This window comes from Tamandua tetradactyla, chromosome 15 (assembly GCF_023851605.1).
Source record: "Tamandua tetradactyla isolate mTamTet1 chromosome 15, mTamTet1.pri, whole genome shotgun sequence".
Classification (NCBI taxonomy): Eukaryota; Metazoa; Chordata; class Mammalia; order Pilosa; family Myrmecophagidae; genus Tamandua; species Tamandua tetradactyla.
In genome coordinates this window covers 40851603-40870444 of record NC_135341.1, presented here as the reverse complement: position 1 = coordinate 40870444, position 18842 = coordinate 40851603, and the positions used below count along the sequence as shown (strand labels likewise).

At 42.1% G+C, this 18842-nt stretch overlaps 2 protein-coding genes across 4 annotated transcripts in view; one reads left to right on the top strand and one right to left on the bottom strand.

Moving 5' to 3' along the window:
• The window catches only part of FYCO1 (FYVE and coiled-coil domain autophagy adaptor 1), a 90984-nt gene that overhangs the window by 26028 nt on the left and 46114 nt on the right, over positions 1-18842 (bottom strand). The gene's annotated exons all lie outside the window — the stretch shown is intronic.
• Positions 8652-13633, top strand: CXCR6 (C-X-C motif chemokine receptor 6). Its single transcript, XM_077129561.1, has 2 exons — positions 8652-8931; positions 11888-13633. Exon 2 carries the CDS (start codon positions 11909-11911, stop codon positions 12932-12934), a length of 1026 nt encoding a protein of 341 aa, XP_076985676.1. The 5' UTR covers positions 8652-8931; positions 11888-11908; the 3' UTR covers positions 12935-13633.

The window sequence follows — 18842 nt, the reverse complement described above, 5'->3', positions numbered from 1 at the left end:
CTAGGAGATATGAAATGGTATCTCCTTGTGGTTTTGATTTGCATTTCTGTCATGGGTAATGATATTGAGCATCTTTTCATGTGCTTTTGGCCATTTTTATGTCTTCTTTGGAGCAATGCCTATTCAAATCTTTTGCCCATTTTTGAGTTGTCTTTTTGCTATTTTTGTTGTGTTGTAGGATTTCTGTATATATTCTGCATATTAAACCCTTATCATATATGTGGTTTCCAAATAGTTTCTTCTATTCTGTAAGTTGTTATTTTACTATCATGATAAAGTTCTTTGATGCTTAAAAGTTTGAAATTTTGATGAGGTCCCAAGATCATGAAGATGCTTGCCAACATTTTCTTCCAAGACTTTTAGCCCTGGTTCTTCTATTCAGGTCTTTGATCCATTTTGAGTTGGGTTTTGTATATGACATGAAGTAGGGGTCCCTCTTCATTCTTTTGTATAGGATATTCAGGTTTCCCAGTACCATTTGTTGAAGAGACTATATTGTCCCAATTGAGTGGACTTGGCACCCATGTCAAAAATCAGTTGGCCATAAATGTGAGGATTGATTTATGAGCACTCAATTCGATTCCATTGGTCTATATGTCTGTCCTTGTGCCAGTACCGTGCCTGGCATTTTTATTACTATGGACATGGAATAAGTTTTAGATCGAGAAGTGTGAGTCCTCTAGCTTTGCTGTTCTTTTTCAAGACAGCTTTGGCTATCTGGGGACTCTTACTGTTCCATACAAATTTGATGACTGGCTTTTCCATTTCTGCAAAGAATGCTATTGGAATTGCACTGAATAAGTACATTGCTTTGGGTAGAAATGACATCTTAACATATTTGGCCTTCCAATCCATGAAAATGGATGTTCTTCCATTTATTTAGAGCTTCTTTGAATTCTCTGAGCAGGGTTTTGCAGTTTGCTGTGTACAAGTCCTTTACATCCTTGGTTAGATTTACTCCTGGATATTTGATTCTTCTTGTTGTTACAGTAAATGGATTTTTTTTTCTTGATTTCTTCTTCAGTTTGTTCATTACCAGTGTACAGAAACACTACTGTTTTGGGGTGTTGAATCTTGTACCCTGTTACTTTGCTGACTCTACTAGTTTAGTTAAAATTTTCCAGGATTTTCTGAATATAGGATCATTTCATCTTGCTAGTGGCTTTAGGAGTTACTCTGTTTACAGGAATTTGAATGAGCCCTCTACTTCCCAGGAAACAGACCTTCTCCCTCTCCTAGGGTTTCATGTCAGGACTTAAGGCAGATAAGCCTTTGCCTCAGGCTGCCCAACTCAATTGTTTCTTACACAGCTTTAACTGTCCTGAGCTGCTTCTTGCTCGGAGGGGAATTTCTGGGAGGGTAGACCAGCTGGAAAGGAGTTTCCTAGGTTAGTCTTTACCAGCGGGAATGAAGCCAAGGACCAACAAAGGAGTACTGGAGGGCTACACACGGCCCTAGGGAGGGACTCTGGGTAGTGGAGTTTCTCTTAGGTCTTTCTGAAGCTGTATTTTCTTGATTTGGCACTTTCCTAGTCAATGCAGTTCTTTAACTGTTTTTCACAGTTTTAAGGAAGGTTACTGTCTTTAAGACTCCTCTGTCACTTTTGCTTGAGGCAGGTTGCAACAATGTGGCCCTCGGTTCCTGGCCCCCAGAGATCTGAAGTAGCAGATTAAAAGAAATGATCGGCAATCATACTGCACATCCTGGATTTTGGGAAACTAAGTCTCTATATCCCACCTTGGCACCAGCAAGCTGCATCAGAAGCCGGGGCTGAAGACCTCACTGCTGCCTCCTGGAGGCTGGGGGATAAGTGATGGTAGCCTCTGCTGAGTGACATCCACTAGTATTTACTGCAATTTACCAACCTCTTCCTTCCGCTCTTCCTTGGATGATGCAGTGCTCTACTAGACTCTGGAGTTTCAAAATAGTTGATTCAGACATTTTCTGCCTGTTTAATGGTTGTTCTGGTTGAAGGGACTGGTTCTTGGAGCTTCCTACTCTGCCATCTTTCCTCCTGTGATACAGTCTTGAATTAAATAATTAGGAGCATAAAGTTCTATTTACAACAGCTTTTCAAACGTCAAGACCCATTTGGTGGGTCATGAACTCATTTTAGTAGGTATAACCAGCATTAAAATAAAATAAAATAGAAACTATCAATGCAATAATATATTGTATATTGTGAGGATAAATACCGCTTAATGAGGCTGTGCTTTGATTTTACCTACGTATACACTCAAGTACCCTTGGGTAGTCAGATTTAATGTATTTCTTACTGTGGAATGCATTAAAAATGTTTGAACACCTCTGTTTGAGTATGTCAAGGGATAAAAAAAAAGTTTAAGAATGACAGAGCACAAAGGCAAGACCACTAGAGGGCACCCTACGTTCTATTATAGTCATCTTCTTTAGTTGCTCTTGAGGTCTCTTTCTCAGAAAAGATGCAAGGAGAAAAACTCACTGCCCACAAATGCTATTCCTCCTCCCCTCGAACTGGTCTCGTCCAGCTGAAGACCTTGCCCCCTGAGTTTCCATCCCTGAGCCTGTGGTCAATCAGCTAAACCTCTCTTGAGGCAAGCACACTAGTACACCAGCTTGCGCACCCCTCTGGGGCTGTCATCTTGGCATCCCAGGTATCCTGCCATACACACAAGCTAAGCTCAGTAAATGTGCAGATTATCTGCCTCAGGTTAATGTTTTTTTCCCATCTCAAATACTCCTAAATGAGGAAAGAGAAAACCAAGGTTCCATTTTAGAACTGAGGAAGAACAAAGTGGTGACTGCAAACAAGGTGGATGCTGGGGACATCCTGCAGTACAATGCAGGAGTTTGCTCCTAAATGAGTGAGGGTGTAAAAGGGAATTTTATAAAGCTTAACAGTAGCTAATTTTTCCTGCTTAATTTAGCTATTTACATATATTTTAGCTTCTGAAATATCCAGCAAAAGCATTTGTGTCATTTTATATTCACGGCTATGCATTTGGTGTGAGTTAAGAATTATAAAGAAAAGAATTATGGGCCTCATCAGGCTGAAGATAAACAATCCTGGCGCCAAGATTACTTGTTGTAAAACTGTTAAGATTACTTGTTGTAAAACTGTTAAGAAATGCTTGCTGTAAAACTGTTCGTTATCTGCTTTTTTGCAAAACAGCACCTGTGACCCATGCTCAACCCCCACCCCCCTCATCTTACCCCTTAAAAAGCTTTTGCAAACTCAGGCTCGGGGCTCTCTGTTCCTGCGTGTTCAGTGAGCCCCACACATGTGTGGAAAATAAACCCCTTGTGTGTTGCATGAGAGAACGTCTCTTGGAGTCCTCCTTTGCATGGTAAAACTCTCGAATTCTCAAATTCTTACAAGGGGTCATGGGTGAGGCCCCTCTAGCTTGACCTCTACAGCTGGACTCTACAATATTTTTCTCTCGCAAATCAAAATGCCTAAACCTTTCATTTAATTGTGGTACAAGTCTAATTCCGCAGACTGCCAAAGATGCAGATTCTCTGGTTGTTCACATTTTCTGGCTGGGAGGAGGAAATAGAAAGCCAGAAAGTCCTTTGGCCAGAGATGACCTCAGAGGGTTCCAGGTACTCCTGTCCGGCAGTATACAGCACAGTGAAAAACGCTGCTTTACCAGACTGCACAGGGTCCTGAATTCATCCCCTCTGGTCAGCCTCTATTTGTGAATATCTTCAGACAGGAAAGATCTTAAGTTTAAAACTGTACTGGCCAATACAATCTCCATGAGCCACATGTGGCTAATTAAATGTGAGTGAATCAGAAATAAATACAGTTAAGAAGTTGACTCTTTGGTTGCACTAGCCATACTTCAAGTCTCAAGAGCCACATGTGGCCACTGTGCTGGACAGTGCAGAGAGAGAACATGCCCATCACCGCAGCAAGTTCTACTGAGCATCACTAACGTACAAGATGGGGCTGGTCCACACTAGACCACATTTTCTCTGGTATTTGGGGGCATTTTTCTATTTTGCTATTCAACAGCAAATTCATAATAGTTTTCCTTTTAATAATTGGCTTCCTTTTTGCCTAAAAACTAAGTGAAGAACATTTCTGGCATTTTTATTTCTGATTACCTACTAACCATAATCGGGTCACACATGAATCTGCATGCCTGTCCTCACGACTAAGGCTTGGGGTGCTGCTGAGCAAGCCATGTCCCATTTGCTTGCTGATCTCTGGCTAGGCTACTTTTCTATGGCTCTTTAGTCATTAACTCATCTTTATGATCCCTGTCATCCACCAATTTCTTGCAGTTAGATTTTCTTCCCAACAGTAGTAACTGCCTCATCCCTGGATCCTGGAACCTATATCCTAACAGCTTTGGTATGAGAGTGGCAGGTATTCTTTCAGGGGAAGGTGAGCAGGTCATCGTGGTCTGCCCTCCTAGATATATCTGGGGCAGGGATGTCTGCCTGTTCCCTTTTATTCTTCCCCCTGCATTCTATTCAGAAAATATTAGTATTCCAGGGGAAATCCAGACATGTTATATGATTGGGTACTTTCCCTCATGAAGTTAAGAGTTTTGTTTCAAAGAAAGGTGAGGCCCTTGAAAGAACTGACACTACAGATAGCTAGCAGATAATAAAAGGTACTTTCTAAGGGGTTGAAATAAAATCCTGGTACCAAAATTGTGAATGGTTCAGTTTCTTGAATTTAGTTGCAAGTCTTTTGGACTATATACAGTTTTCTATTGGAGAACAGTTATGACAAATGCAGCGGTTCTCTCTCAAATACACATATTCCTACACTGACACACCCACACACAAACACACAGGTACACATAAGTGTATACACTGTCATGGAGGGCACTAGATCGAGGCTTGGAAGCTTCTACATATCCCATGGGATAAAAGTGACTGATTAAGAGAAAAGGAACAAGGCTGAATGTGTTCAGCAAGGAAGGCTCAGGCTGTTCTACTACCCCAAGGGCCTGTCCCAAATGACACAGTCGGCTTGCCCTTGGGAAAAATTCATCTCTTAAAGCTTAAAGATCCCAAAATGTCATCCTGCTTCATTCTAAAGGGCTGTCCTGCCCCAAAAGATCTCTTTCAGAAGGATGGACCATCTCCCTTTCAGTATTCAGCTCATCTACTCATTTGTTCACTCATCTATTAGTCCTTCCATCCATCTGTGCATCTGTTCAGGTGGACAGGGAACATTACGCTCATTTGTACCAGCTTGGTAGAAAGGCAGCCTGAATTAGTTAATTCAGAAAAGACTTGATGCTCACCATCTATGATCAAATGATTTTTGCCAAGGATGCTAAGTACACCTAACAGGGAAAATATAGTCTCTTCAATAAATGGTGCTGGGAAAGCTGGATGTCCATTTACAAAAGAATGAATGGGGACCACCACCACATTCCATATATAAAAATCAACTCAAAATGGATCAAAGGCCTGACATAAAAAACAGAACCATAAATTCCTAGAAGAAAATATAGGGAAACATCTGCAGGAAATGGTGTTAGGCAATGGTTTATTAGACTTTACACCAAAAACAAAAGCTAGAAAAAAAAATTTTTAATGAGATCTCATCAAAATTAAAAATTTATGAGCATCAAAGAACTTCACCATCAAAGTAAAAAGACAACCTACAGAATAGGAGAAAATATTTGGAAACCACATATCTGACAAGGGTTTAATATCCAGAATAAAGAAATCCTACAACTTGATAACAAAGACAGCCCAGTTAAACAATGGGCAAAAGACTTGACTAGACATTTCTCCAAAGAAGATGTACAAATGGCCAAAAAGCACATGAGAAGATGTTCTATATCATTAACCATTAGGGAACGCAAAACCACAATGGGATACCATTTCACACACAGTAGAATGGCAACTATTAAAAAAAAATAAAAGGAAAATGACAATTGTTGGAAAGGATGTGGAAAAATAGGAACATTCATTTATTGTTGGTGGAAATGTAAAATGGTGTAGAAAACAGTTTGGCAGTTTCTTAGAAAGATAATTACAGAATTCCATATGACAAAGCAATCCTACTTCTTGGTATATACCCCGAAGAACTGAAAGCAGGGACTCAAAACAGATATTTGCACACTGATGTTCATAGAAGTTTTATTCACAATTGCCAAAAGATGGAAGTGACTCAAGTGTTCATTAGCAGATCAATGGATAAAATAAAACACGGTACATACACTAATGGGATATTCAGTCACAAAAAGGAATGGAGTTCTGATGCACGTGACAATATGGATGAGCCTTGAAGATATTATATTGAGTGAAATAAGCAAGGCACAAAAGGACAATTTTTGTATAAACTCATTTATATGAAATAATTAGAATATGCAAATTCACAGAGTCAGAAATTAGAATATAGGTTACCAGGGACTGGGTTGGGGGCAGGGAATGAGGAGTTAATGTCTAACTGATATAGAGATCTGTTTGGGGTGATGGGAAAATTTTGGTAATGGAGGGTGGTGATGGAAACAAAACATTGTGAATGCTATTGACACCACTGAAATCTATATTTGAAAGTGATTAAAATGACAAATACATATATATATAAAACCACAATAAAACTTTAAAAATCCATAGGTCTCATTGGTACCTATCATAACTTGCCAAACCCCAACCAAAACCATTCCAGCCAATCCTAAAGAACACCAAGGGCAACAGTCAAGATTCTACAATTGTTCCATGCACTACCAAAACTTTCCAGAAACCTACAACCTCCAGATGGGTCACTAGACCAGGTAATTCCTGAAACCTAGAGGGCCCAGCCTCTGGGCCTAGGGGCCCAGCTAGTTCCCTTTCCCTTCCCCATACTACCGACAGCCCCTTTCAACATGAAAAAGTTAGAATGGTCATAATCCAAGTACCACTAAAGAGTGAGATAGAAAGATTAAAGGTGATGGTGGAGTTATATAGAGAAGGTAGGTTTTAACAAACAAATACGATTACTGAATCATTAAACTGATATTTCTTTTAGTCTCTAGCATCTTAGAGCAGCTAGAAGTCAAAACCTAAAATTGTGGAATTGCAACCCATACCCAACTCTGAAATCTGTTCTACAACTAACTGTTGTCCTGTGCTTTGAAATTTATTGTTTTCTATATATGTTATTTTTCACAAAAGAGAAAAAAAAAGTCGATTGTGATGATAAGAAAACATTTATTCCTTCTAGCCTCCTATATTCTGGAGCAGTTAGAAGGAAAAATCTGAGATGATGGTATGGTAGCTCAGGACAAACTCTGGGCTCTGCCCTGTAGCTACTTGTTGAAGAGTGCTTTGAAAGCTATAGCTTTTTTCTTTCTTTGCTTTGTATATATATTATATTATACCATAAAAAAGTTTTAAAAAAATGCATACACAGTGAATCTTAATGTAAACTATGGACTACATTTATTTTTTTCAATTATAATAAAAGTACCACACTAATGCAAGGTGTTAACATTAGGGAAAATTGTGTGTGAGAGGGGTATATGAGAACTCTATACTATCTGTATGATTCTTCTATAAACCTACAACTTCTCTAAAAAAAAAAAAAAAAGACGAAAATGCACTAGAGGTACAGGGGCCCTTGGGTGGCTTCATACTTAGAAACAGTGGCGCAAGGAGCACTGATTTTGCAGTCAGACAGAAACTGGGTAACTCCTGGGGACATGTTTATCTTTGGGCAAGTGGGCTAATCACTAATCTTCTGTTTACTCATCTGTAAATAACCAGGATTAAAGAATGTGCCTGGGAACCATCCAGCATAGTAGAACTTTGAGTGTTAGTCTCTAGATCCTGGAGCTACTTCTATTCTTTGCTCAGGACCATCTGTACCCAACATACTGCCCTTAGGAAGAGCCACACAAAAGGGTTGGTCTAGCAGGGGGCAGAAAGCAACAGTCTTGGGTGGGAAGCAAGCTGGATGGGATGGCAGAGTCAAGGGGTACCTGGAGACTCAGCAAGAGGGTAGCTCTTGCTGGGAAAGCACAGATGGAGTTCACACCTCTACCCAGTATCCTCTCCAGAGGGAGGTACCAGGGAACATGATCCAGGTAGACATTCTTCCAATTCCTCCTTTCCAGGTGTTATTCCCCATAATTATCAGTGATTCTGATTATGGAGACCAAAAACTAGAACAGTACTGGGATCATCAAGTGCAAGGTGTCCAATATGTGGAGAGTACCAGGAATGGAGAGCACAGCCTCAGGAAACCAGATTATTCCAGTCAGGATAAACAGGGTGGGTGAGCACTGCCTGCCTAGGGAACCGAGCTGAGGAGGAAGGAATGCATTACACCCTCGGGCAGAACCAGCACTAGAAGCTGTCTAGCCTATTGGTCTGACAATGAGGAAGACCTGGGTTTATAACCTGTAATTGCCAGTTACTAGCTGCATGAACATGGAAGTGCTACTTAGATTATGGCTTGCAGTGTTTTCACCCATAAGATGGGGATAATACTTACATTGCAGGGCTGCTACGAGGATCCATGGCTGCCATATATAGAGAGCTGCATGTATACACAGAACCCAGATCACAACATGTACTCAATCCGTGTTTTCTCCCATCCTCTCTGCCTTTGTGTTGGTCCCAACACAAACTGATCCAAAGAGAAGTATAGATAAAGAATGAAAATTTCAAGGTACAAATGCCTACACCTTCAGTGGATTGCCAGAGCCAGACCTTATTGCTCCCTTTTGGTTGACAAAGAAAAACCCTTCCAATGGTGATAAAAAGATCTGTCTTAAGCCAGGATGTAGGGGAATCTTTTGGCACCAAAGGGCCAAAGGGGTCAGGTGGATTCTGATGTGGGCAATAAGGGTGGATCTGTTATAATAATCAACGAAGAACTCTTCAAAAAATATTCAACGGAAACACAGACCACATCACAGAGAGGCAGAGACAGACCTACTGCTGTGAGCAAGCCTATCTCTGGAGCAAACAGACAGAGCTTCTCTGCTGGTGAGTCATTTATCTTTCTCTCCATATTCAATAGAAGGGAGGAAAAAACCTGTGTATTGCTGGGGTTCTCTGATTCCTGCTGGTAGGGCAGCAGGGTAGTAAAACGCTTAGGCTTTAGAGCTGAACTGCTCTTGATTTAAATTCCATTTCTTCACTTGCTGCTTTGAGAGTGAGAGAAATGTGCAAACCACTTAATACGGTTCCAGGCACACAGTAAGCGCTTATAAACTGATGGGACTACTATAAATGGTAGAATCGCATGTATCAGTGAGGTGAGGAGAGTCCAGTCACTGCCTATATTTGTTCACTGAATCATCTCTGTTTTCCTTTCATTTCTTTGTATTTTATAAAACAAGCTATTACCTCAGATTATCATTTACTTTCTTTTCTGAGTCTGTAGAAAAATATACAGGAAGAGGAAAAAATCACCCATAATTCAACTAGACAGCAGTGAACTACCTATAAAATTTGACAATTTTTCCATATTTAAAAAATATATAGTCAAACTCATACAGCTTATCACAGATTCTTAAAAGGACCCATAACCCCCCCAAATTGCAGGTATTTGCATGTGTGTGCATGTTAGGTTTAAGGAAAATGTTCACAGCTTTTGAGATCTTCAAAGGATTATGATAAAAAAAGTTAAGACTCATGATCAATTTTAGAACTTTTTGGCATCTGTCATTGTAATAGCAATTGCTAATACTTATTTTTGCATATTAACTTTGTGCTTACAATGATCTGAGCAATTTAAACGTATTACATTTTCTCAAATCATTAAAAAACTCTTCCAAAACATTTCTGTAATACTACATTTTATGTCTGAATTATAATTTGCTTCACTTATTTATTAACAGACATTTAGACTAGTTCCAAAGTTGTATATATCATTTCCCACCCCCAAAATCAAAGTGCATAGGACTTTGGTTATACAAGATAAAAAAATGAATGTTTTTTTAAAAAATATATTCTAGAAGGGGAAGTAATTTTTAATACTTTATCTGCATGGAACTGTGTAGTCCCAATCTGCTGTTAACATAACATTAAACTTTACCAATTATTACAAATGAATTTATATAGGTCCTTTGAGGAAATTGTAATGCCAGTGTGAGGATCCAACAATGGGCAAAAAAGGTTAAAAACTGAAAGGCAAGAAATGCAGTAATGAAGGGTTGGAGATTATTTTTAAGAAAAGCAAAGTAGCCTGTTTCATATCCTAAATGATGGAAAAAATGTCTCTGTCCCAGTTTGAAGCAATAACACATATACAACATAATTTGACCTACTTAATTTGGCATCCTAGAAAACTGGCTGGGGTATCAAGTTTACTAGCTGACCTGTCATCCTTAGAGAGCTAATAATATTTTGTGTTCTTGGGACTATTGAGTACTATCATCCTACTTTTACCCTCAAAGGCAATGTCTTTCATTTTTGGAGATGAAAGGTGCTTTGATCTTTTAGACTGTAGCAATCTAAAACACTGTGGTACAAAATAAATAAATAAATAAATAAATAAATAAATAAATAAATAAATAAATAAATAAATAAATAAATAAATAAATAAAAATAAAACACTGTGGCAGGATCACTCAATACCAGGGTAAGAAAAGTCTCCACATGGATTAGAAAGGGGAGATGACCTTTTTATATGTCCTTGTCTGGCCAGTCAGTATTTTGACTTTGCTACATCTTGCAGTGATTCTGTCCAAATGTCTGTTCTTCCTAAAACATCTGAAAGTGCTAGAAGGATATGGCACAAGGTCACTAGAAATGAGTCATTGCATGTCAAGCATCTCTAGGTCATCAGCAAAACCTGGCCTGACATTTGAAGACTGATGTTGCCACAGCTGTTCCTGCTCCCATACAGATTATACCATCCCGTATCTCATCTGTAATCCTTAGCAGGGTCACAGGGCAGAGAAAGGGTCAGAAAGAAGTGACAGTGTTGAAGGTTGAAGGGTCAGGGGCCCCAGGCAAGAAAGGCAGCCATTTGGTCTTTGCTCTAACCATCACTGCAAGGCTGGTCACCTCCTTACTGCAGTAGCCCACCCGTCTGGTATTCCATTTCAATCATGTCATCTATTTGTTAAAGTAGAAACTAAGCTTCTGAACAGCTAATCATAAAAGCTAAAGCTATATTCCCTTCTGGGGAAGTCAACCTTTTGAGACTCCTGAAGATTGAGATGCCTTCAGGAAATGAAGCTCTGATGGTGGTATGCCAAACTGTGACAGATGGTAAAGGGGAAAGTTTGAGTTGGGGGCATGAGGAGAACCTCCCACTTCCCTAGTCATGAAGCCAGGACCCATGGGTTTTTCTATGCTTTGTCTACCTATCAGTCACCTCTTTAAATATATACAACTGAAGGGAAGAAAAAGCAGGACAGATTGTCCCACTCAAGCAGAGAAGCACTGGTCATTCCCTGAACACTTTCCGTTCTCTAGCAGTCTTCTTGATGGTAGACACTCCTGAAAGGAGTACTTTCTTTCGTTGTCTTGAAGAACAGGTCAAGATCTAATTTAACAAGAAGTGGAGCACAGGATGGATGGGCAATTACTGTAAAGCAATGGATGAAGACAGGCTCTCCCTGTTAAGAGCTGAGTTGTACCTCCAAAAGGGCACTGTGCCCATTTAACCAGTTGGTAATCTCTGCTTTCAAAACAATCTGGCAAGGATTTTATGAAATGTATGTGGGGTCAGTTATGTGGGGTGTCCTTGATTGGTGGGCCTGAGAATCTTGGGGCTGATGAAAAGTCCCTCATCCTAAGTAATTCTGACTCAGAACAGGCTACTTTAAGTACACTGGACTGGAATGTTACTGAGCGTGGCAATTGGTGGATTTAGGAGATGATTATCTGCCTCCTAAATGTGGCAACAGTGGGGTAACAGTGACAATAGTCAGAAGACAGGGGGTATCAACCTCAGCTCCAAATATAATTTTTTCACTTTAATGTACAGGTGTCCATCAGAACAGATACAATGGTGGAGGATGACTACATAGATCCTGGGTTTTTTAACACCTCCAAAGACAGCAGCCAGGAGCACAAACACTTCGTGCAGTTCAGAAATTTCTTCCTGCCCTGTGTGTATGTGGTGGTGTTCATCTGTGGCCTGCTGGGAAACTCCCTAGTGCTGATCATATACATCTTCTACCAGAAGCTGAAGAGCCTAACAGATGTGTTCCTGGTGAACCTGCCCCTGGCTGACTTGGTGTTTGTGTGCACTTTGCCCTTCTGGGCCTATGCGGGCATCCATGAGTGGATCTTCGGCAATTTTGTGTGCAAAACCCTGCTAGGCATCTACACTTTGAACTTCTACACATCCATGCTCATTCTTACCTGCATCACTGTGGACCGCTTCATTGCGGTGGTTCAGGCCACTAAGGCCCACAACCAGCAAGCGAAGAGGATGACCTGGGGCAAGGTCATCTGTTTGTCTGTCTGGGCCATCTCCCTGCTGGTTTCCTTGCCACAAATCATCTATGGCAATGTCTCTCATTTCAACAAGTCCATCTGTGACTACCACGATGACACCATTTTCACTGTGGTCCTTGCCACCCAAATGACACTGGGGTTCTTCCTGCCACTGCTTGCCATGATTGTCTGTTATTCAGTCATAGTCAAGACCCTGCTTCATGCCCGAGGCTTTCAGAAGCACAAGTCTCTAAAGATCATCTTTCTGGTGGTAGCTGTGTTCCTGCTGACCCAGACACCCTTCAACATGGTGAAGCTCATCCGGAGCACAAACTGGGAATACCACACCATGACCAGTTTTGACTACGCCATTACAGTGACAGAGGCCATTGCCTACCTGCGGGCCTGCCTTAACCCTGTGCTCTATGCCTTTGTCAGCCTGAAGTTTCGGAGGAATTTCTGGAAACTTGTGAAGGACATTGGCTGCCTCCCTTATCTTGGTGCCTCAAGTCAATGGAAATCTTCTGAGGACACTTCTAAAACTTATTCTGCATCTCACAATGTGGAAGCAACCAGCATGATCCAGTTGTAGGCCTGCTGGGGCTTGGAGAGGCTGCTCAGAAATTTATAGGAGCATGGCTGTGTCCTCTTTGTTTATGGCTTGTGCTAAAAAACTGTCAGGGCTTTTCTTCCTCCATCACTGTGAATGCTGACACCCAAGGAATGAATGTGTGACTCTTATGATCTCAGATGCTCCTTTGGTGGAGATTTAACTAAACACTGAAGAAGGGAGCCCAGCCAAAAAGCTGTTGCTACAGGGTGACACTCTGGGCTCCCAAGTTCAGAACATTCTTCCGGTTGTTGGATGAACAGGGAATATTAGAGCAGCCATGAAACCAAGTGCTGGCCTATATGGCTCAGCTATCTAGAGAAATAAGATCAGGTTTTGCTTCATCATGGGGTTTGACTTTTATATAGGTAGACACTATGCTCTCTTAGATTAACCTTGAAAGGATTGGCATTGGTAAATATGAAGGGGTCAAAACAGAGTAGGCTGAGCATTCCAGTGATCCATGGAATACTAGAAAAATGTGCAAAGCAGATTTTAAAACTATCATGTATCTAAGCAGCATTTCTTAAAGGTACTCTTTGGTTTGTGCATTTTAAAAACTGAACTGTCCAGTAGCTGCCACACACACGTGCATATGCAGTGCTCATACATTAAAAAGTATTATGATTTTCATGACTAAGAAATAAAACTATTTAAAAAATTTCCAAAAGGCTTTTATCCTTAGGTGTATTATATTATAATGTGGCATGCTTGGAATTTACAAAAATAGTTAACTGTGAAGCTCAACGCTCACAGGGAATAGTTAAAATTGTCAATTTCAAGACACTGTCCTATCAAGGAATTGGAATATACTTGTGATAACAATGAAACTCCATCACTGTGGCTTCCAACCTACCCAAAATGTGAAGTGCATTTGTTTACATCTTATAATATGATCATAGGATGTGGCATGTTTCTTAGATCCTAGTAATCTGCTCAACAGGCTTAAAGAAGCCTTTGGGCTCCTGCATTGCAAAGTTACTCAGTGAAATATGAAGAATCAACCGACAAGCTTGCACACAGAGAGGTAGGCCAGAACTACCTTAGCAGTGTAGTTCTGGGGGCTGGAAAGGACAGACTGGAAGCCTAGTCCTGCATTTATCAGTTGGTAGTCTCTTAATATTTGACCACCTCCGGTTCCCCTTCTTTTTGGTAAAATACAGATCCTAACAGGGCTGGTGTGAGAATGTATAAGAAATACTTAGTATGGTTTGTACTTGTGGATAGAAGGGCCCCACAAAATGGCAGTGATTATTTTACTTACAAAAACTACAGACACGATATAGAAGCTCTCTACATCTTTCCATGGGCTGTTGAGGCGAGAAGGGTAGGCTTCATACCTTCCAGAGGCACATGGCATGCTGCATGCACCCTAGTCCAGCTGATAACAACAGGGCTCTGCAGGGCTTGTATGGTTCTTCCTACCGCTCCATAAATGTACCCACAAGGACAGCTTTTTCACTGTGCTCAGGCCACATGGACCTCTCAGAGCTTCCTCAAACAAGACCTGCCCTTTTTATGGTGACAAGGCTGACATTTATCTTCTTTTATTGGCTGCAAGGGGGGAGTTTCTGTCATCCTCTCTTGTGCATTCATATTCTGATAGAGGGGTCATGAGTCCCTGGTTTCCCTAACAGTGCCCAGCCTAAGAGGCAGAGTCTTAACTGGGGAGGAAGAAGTAGAGAATCAGAAGGGCCTGGGGCATCTTCATGTGTCACTGATGGCTAAAGCTTCCCATTAGGGAAGCAGTGTGGAATGATGGGAAAGCAGGGCTTTGGGGTCACTCAAACATGGGTTCTGTGACAGCTCCACTACCATGTGCTCATGGACAAGTTATTTAGCCTCCCCAACCTCCCATTTCACTGTCCCCACCACTGGCTACTGACAGTCCATGAAGTAAAAGACATGGTGATCACCAACTCCACTTTACAGATGAGGAGACCAAGGTCAGGTGCAGGACAAAGCCCAATCTGTCCCTCAGATCTGCTCTCCTTCTTCCCTGAACTCTCTATACTCTGCTCGCACACACCAGTCCATGATGTAAAAGGCCTGGGGTGCAGGTAGAGGTCTGGGGAAGACTGAAGGAAGGGAAGTCAGGCAAGATGTGTGCCCTGGTTGAGTCCAGATTGCCTTGGATGTGGCCTCAGGGTCTTCAGGTGAAGAATATGCTCTTCCCCAACCATGTTCTCAATGCCCAAGCAGGGGTTAGGGAGCGAGTGCTTGTCAGGTCCTGCCTGTAAGAGATACAGCACACAGCAGTGTCTATAATGGTCCAAATCATCTGAGATGTGGCAAACACAGGGTGACACCAATTTCAGGGGCTTCCTGGGAGCCAAAAGCCCGTGAGTTAGAAGACTGTGCCACAGGAGAGAAATCTAAAGTAGCCCTATTAGAGGATGAAGGGAGAGCAAAGAGCATGAGGGCCAGCAACGGTCAGGGCAGTCATTCTAGCCTTCTCCTCCAAGGGGCTCTTCAGGGCATCACCTCCTTCATGGTCCCTGGTAACTCACAAAGCTATTTTGAAGGTGGGCTGGCATTATCATTCCCATTTTTCAGATGCACAAAGAGACTAGTCCAAGGAGATTAATACCTGCTAAAGCTCACAAAGCAGAGCTAGGACTGGATGCTGGCTAGAGAGGTTTCATGCAGTTAGTTGATGGACTGCCAGATAAATGTCGACTCGGCCCTCATCTGAAAGTGGAGGCTGGATTAACCCAAGCACCAGACAGCTTTCAAACCCCATTACCACCATATCCTGTTCTAGTTTTGTTTCTGAGACACCAGATGTCAAATCTCATTGATGACAAATCCACCACAGCTACCCTAAAAACTATTACCATGAAGTGCCAGTTCTGATGCAATTACTGGTAAAAGATACTGTGGCTATTCTGGGACAGTCTCTGTAGGTGAATTTAAGCTCACACAGGGCCAATGACTTTACTCTGAGAAGACTGTTGCTATCAGGTGCAAGGTACAAGGCATGCAGCAATAGACATACACAGCTAGGCTACCTGACATTGAAACTCAGGGTCAAATTGTCATTAAAAAAAAAAACACATCTCTACAGAAGACTTGCCAGGAGGCAGGTACTGGGCTCAGTGCTTCACATACATCATCCTCATTCAATCATTCTAATAAGCCTAGTGGGTGGGTGGCATTTCTGCCTCTTCTGTACAGGCGAGGGAACTGAGTTCAGTGAGACTGCACTGCCCAAAGACAAGAAATGTGGAGGTGGCAGACATGGAATTCTGATTCTGGAACTCAAGTTCTTCCCCACCATACAATCTGGTCTGTAACCAGAAAGGGGAAACCAGTTCTCAAGGAGGCCATGACTGGGTGAAGGCTGAGCAGAAGCCAAGGGAACCAAAGCCCAGCACCCCTCCTGGCCCAAACCACCAGCTGACAAGAGTTTGGTCTCTTTCTCTGCCTGTGACCTCAGTCCTGAGAACAGCTGGATACGTGGTCAATGGAGATGTTTAAGGGTGGGCCTGGATGACTAAGAGAGGTGTGTATGGATGTATCTGGGGGCTTTTGAAGAATATCATCTTTTCCTCAGAAGTGAGGGGCTGTACTCCTGCTTTATGTCACCATTTTAGCTCTAAGCCATGTGTAGCAGGCCACAGAGAAGTCCCTTAGGGAGCCTACAGTATCCTGCCAGGTCTCCCTACAAGGCTGGATTTGGGGACGTCTTCATGTCCCATCACTGCCAAAAGGGGAAAGGCAAGCAAATTCCTTTGCTTTAAACTTGTGTATGTGGGGAGGAGAGGACAGGGGAAAGGGGAAGATGGCTAGTTTGGCATGTGCACATGGGAATTAGGGACCTGGAAAAGACAGTTGAACTCTTCAAAATGATCTCAAAGCCTGTGGACTGGAGGCAGGAATCCTGGGCACAAAGCCTAGTTTGGACACAGTCACATGACCTTGAATAAATTACCTGACCTCCTGAGGCTTTAATATCTGTACCTGTAAAATGGGGATAATAATACCTATTCCTTGAAGGGTTGTGTAGGGACTTAAGTGAGGTCGGTTGTAAAAGCAACCGGTACAGGGAAGGTGCTCAGTAAATTTCAACAATCCTTCAGCCAAAATCCTATGTGTGATCTTGCAGGATCGAACGCAGGCAATCAGAAAGGCTTTAATGTATCTGACAAGACTTCCAGGGGAAAGCTGCCCTACTCATGCACACTCGGTGTGGCCAGTGCATTGTAGTCCCTGAAGGGTTCCCAAGGACTCTTACATAATCTGCATTCTTAACCCAAGGCCTTCCTCAGGGGCCTCTGTTGAGACCTCCTAATGAGGAAAAGGAGACCTTGGGGACACTTTTCTTCACTACAACTTAGTATTCAATACTTTTTTACTCATACCTCCCTGCTCCAGCTCCTGGTCCATAAGTACAGTATGCTATTGTTGTAAGTGATTAAAAGTTTAACAGCTACTTCCATTTTGGCTTGTCTTAAGTGGCTATTTTCTAAACCTGGCAGCTGAGCTCAGCTCTCTCAACTCAGTTCTTAATACTGAGTAGCCTAATTCCTTCATGGATTTGGACTTAAATAGTGGTTAATCCCTCCTGGATTACTTTTTGCCTTGGATTTGCATACTTCTTTCTCTAAATTTCCTGTCAGGATGCTTATCAATCCAGGAGTCTATATTTTCACATTCTCAGACTCATGGCTTTTTTTTTTTTTATTGGGTCTTAAGTTTAGGAAGGAAAAAAAATACAAGAAAAAGCTACCAGGGACGGTTGGGTTTATCTTTAACTAATGCACAAAGCAGACATCTGATGATACAGGCCCTTATCTGACTTGGAGTGTTTGCTCATTACCCAAACAGATGAAGTTCAGGGGACTGCAGGCTCCCAACAGCTAGTTCCAGATCTGCCTTGGAAGCCTTGGGTTGGCATACTGATTATTCCTTTTGCCTGGAATGGTCCTAGTTTCCCACGGCCAAAAATACACTTTATATCAGGGGTCAAAGCACCTTTAGATTTTGTTCTTACTGGGAAAACAGTGGAAGTAAAGAGGGAGGGAGACAGAGGGGGCTGCGGGGTGATCATTTCCTCATGCACACCAACAGGAGGAGAGATATTTCCAAGCCAAGGTTATCTTCCTGGGTCTTGAGGCTCCTGGTCCTTCTCACCTCACAACCTACCAACCTGGCTAGAGATAAAAGCGTAAGTCAGCTCAGTGCCAAAGGAGGGGAACATGCCCTAGAGACTGGTGGGCCATGGTGGTTGGGGAGAATACTGCAGGCTTACACAGTCAGGGAAGGCTTCAGAGGGGGGTGTCCCAGGAAGGAAGTGGAAAGGCCCAAAGTCCCAGGAGCAACAGTGAGTAGGGGCTGGGTTGGGTGATCAGGTTAGCTTTATCCATGAGGCTACAAGGAGGGGAGCTCAGTCACTTGCTAGTCAGAGAACTAAAGGGTGTGGAGAGATACATTTTGGCCTAAAATCTCCTGTGCTGAGTACCTCATGAGGATTAAATATATCTTCTCCCACAGAGCAGAAATCATGGTTATAACCATCAACAGGTCAATCCTAGTCCTCCTCCGAATTCTGGGCAGGAAGAGAGGGCTGTAGATCTCCACTTGAGTCAGAAACAGCATCATAAAATGAAATGGAGTAAAACTGGGTCAAGCCGGTTTGGCGGTTCCTCAGAAAGCTAAATATAGAACTGCCTTACAATCTGGCAAGCCTGCTACTCAGTATATACCTAGAAGATCTGAAAGCAGGGACACAGACACTTGCACACCAATGTTTATAGAAGCATTATTCACAATTGTCAAAAGATGGAAACAAACTGAGTGTCCATCACCAAAATGCGGTATGTACATGAGATGGAATATAATTCAGCTGTAAGAAGGAGTGAAGTCCTGAAGCACACAACAACATGGA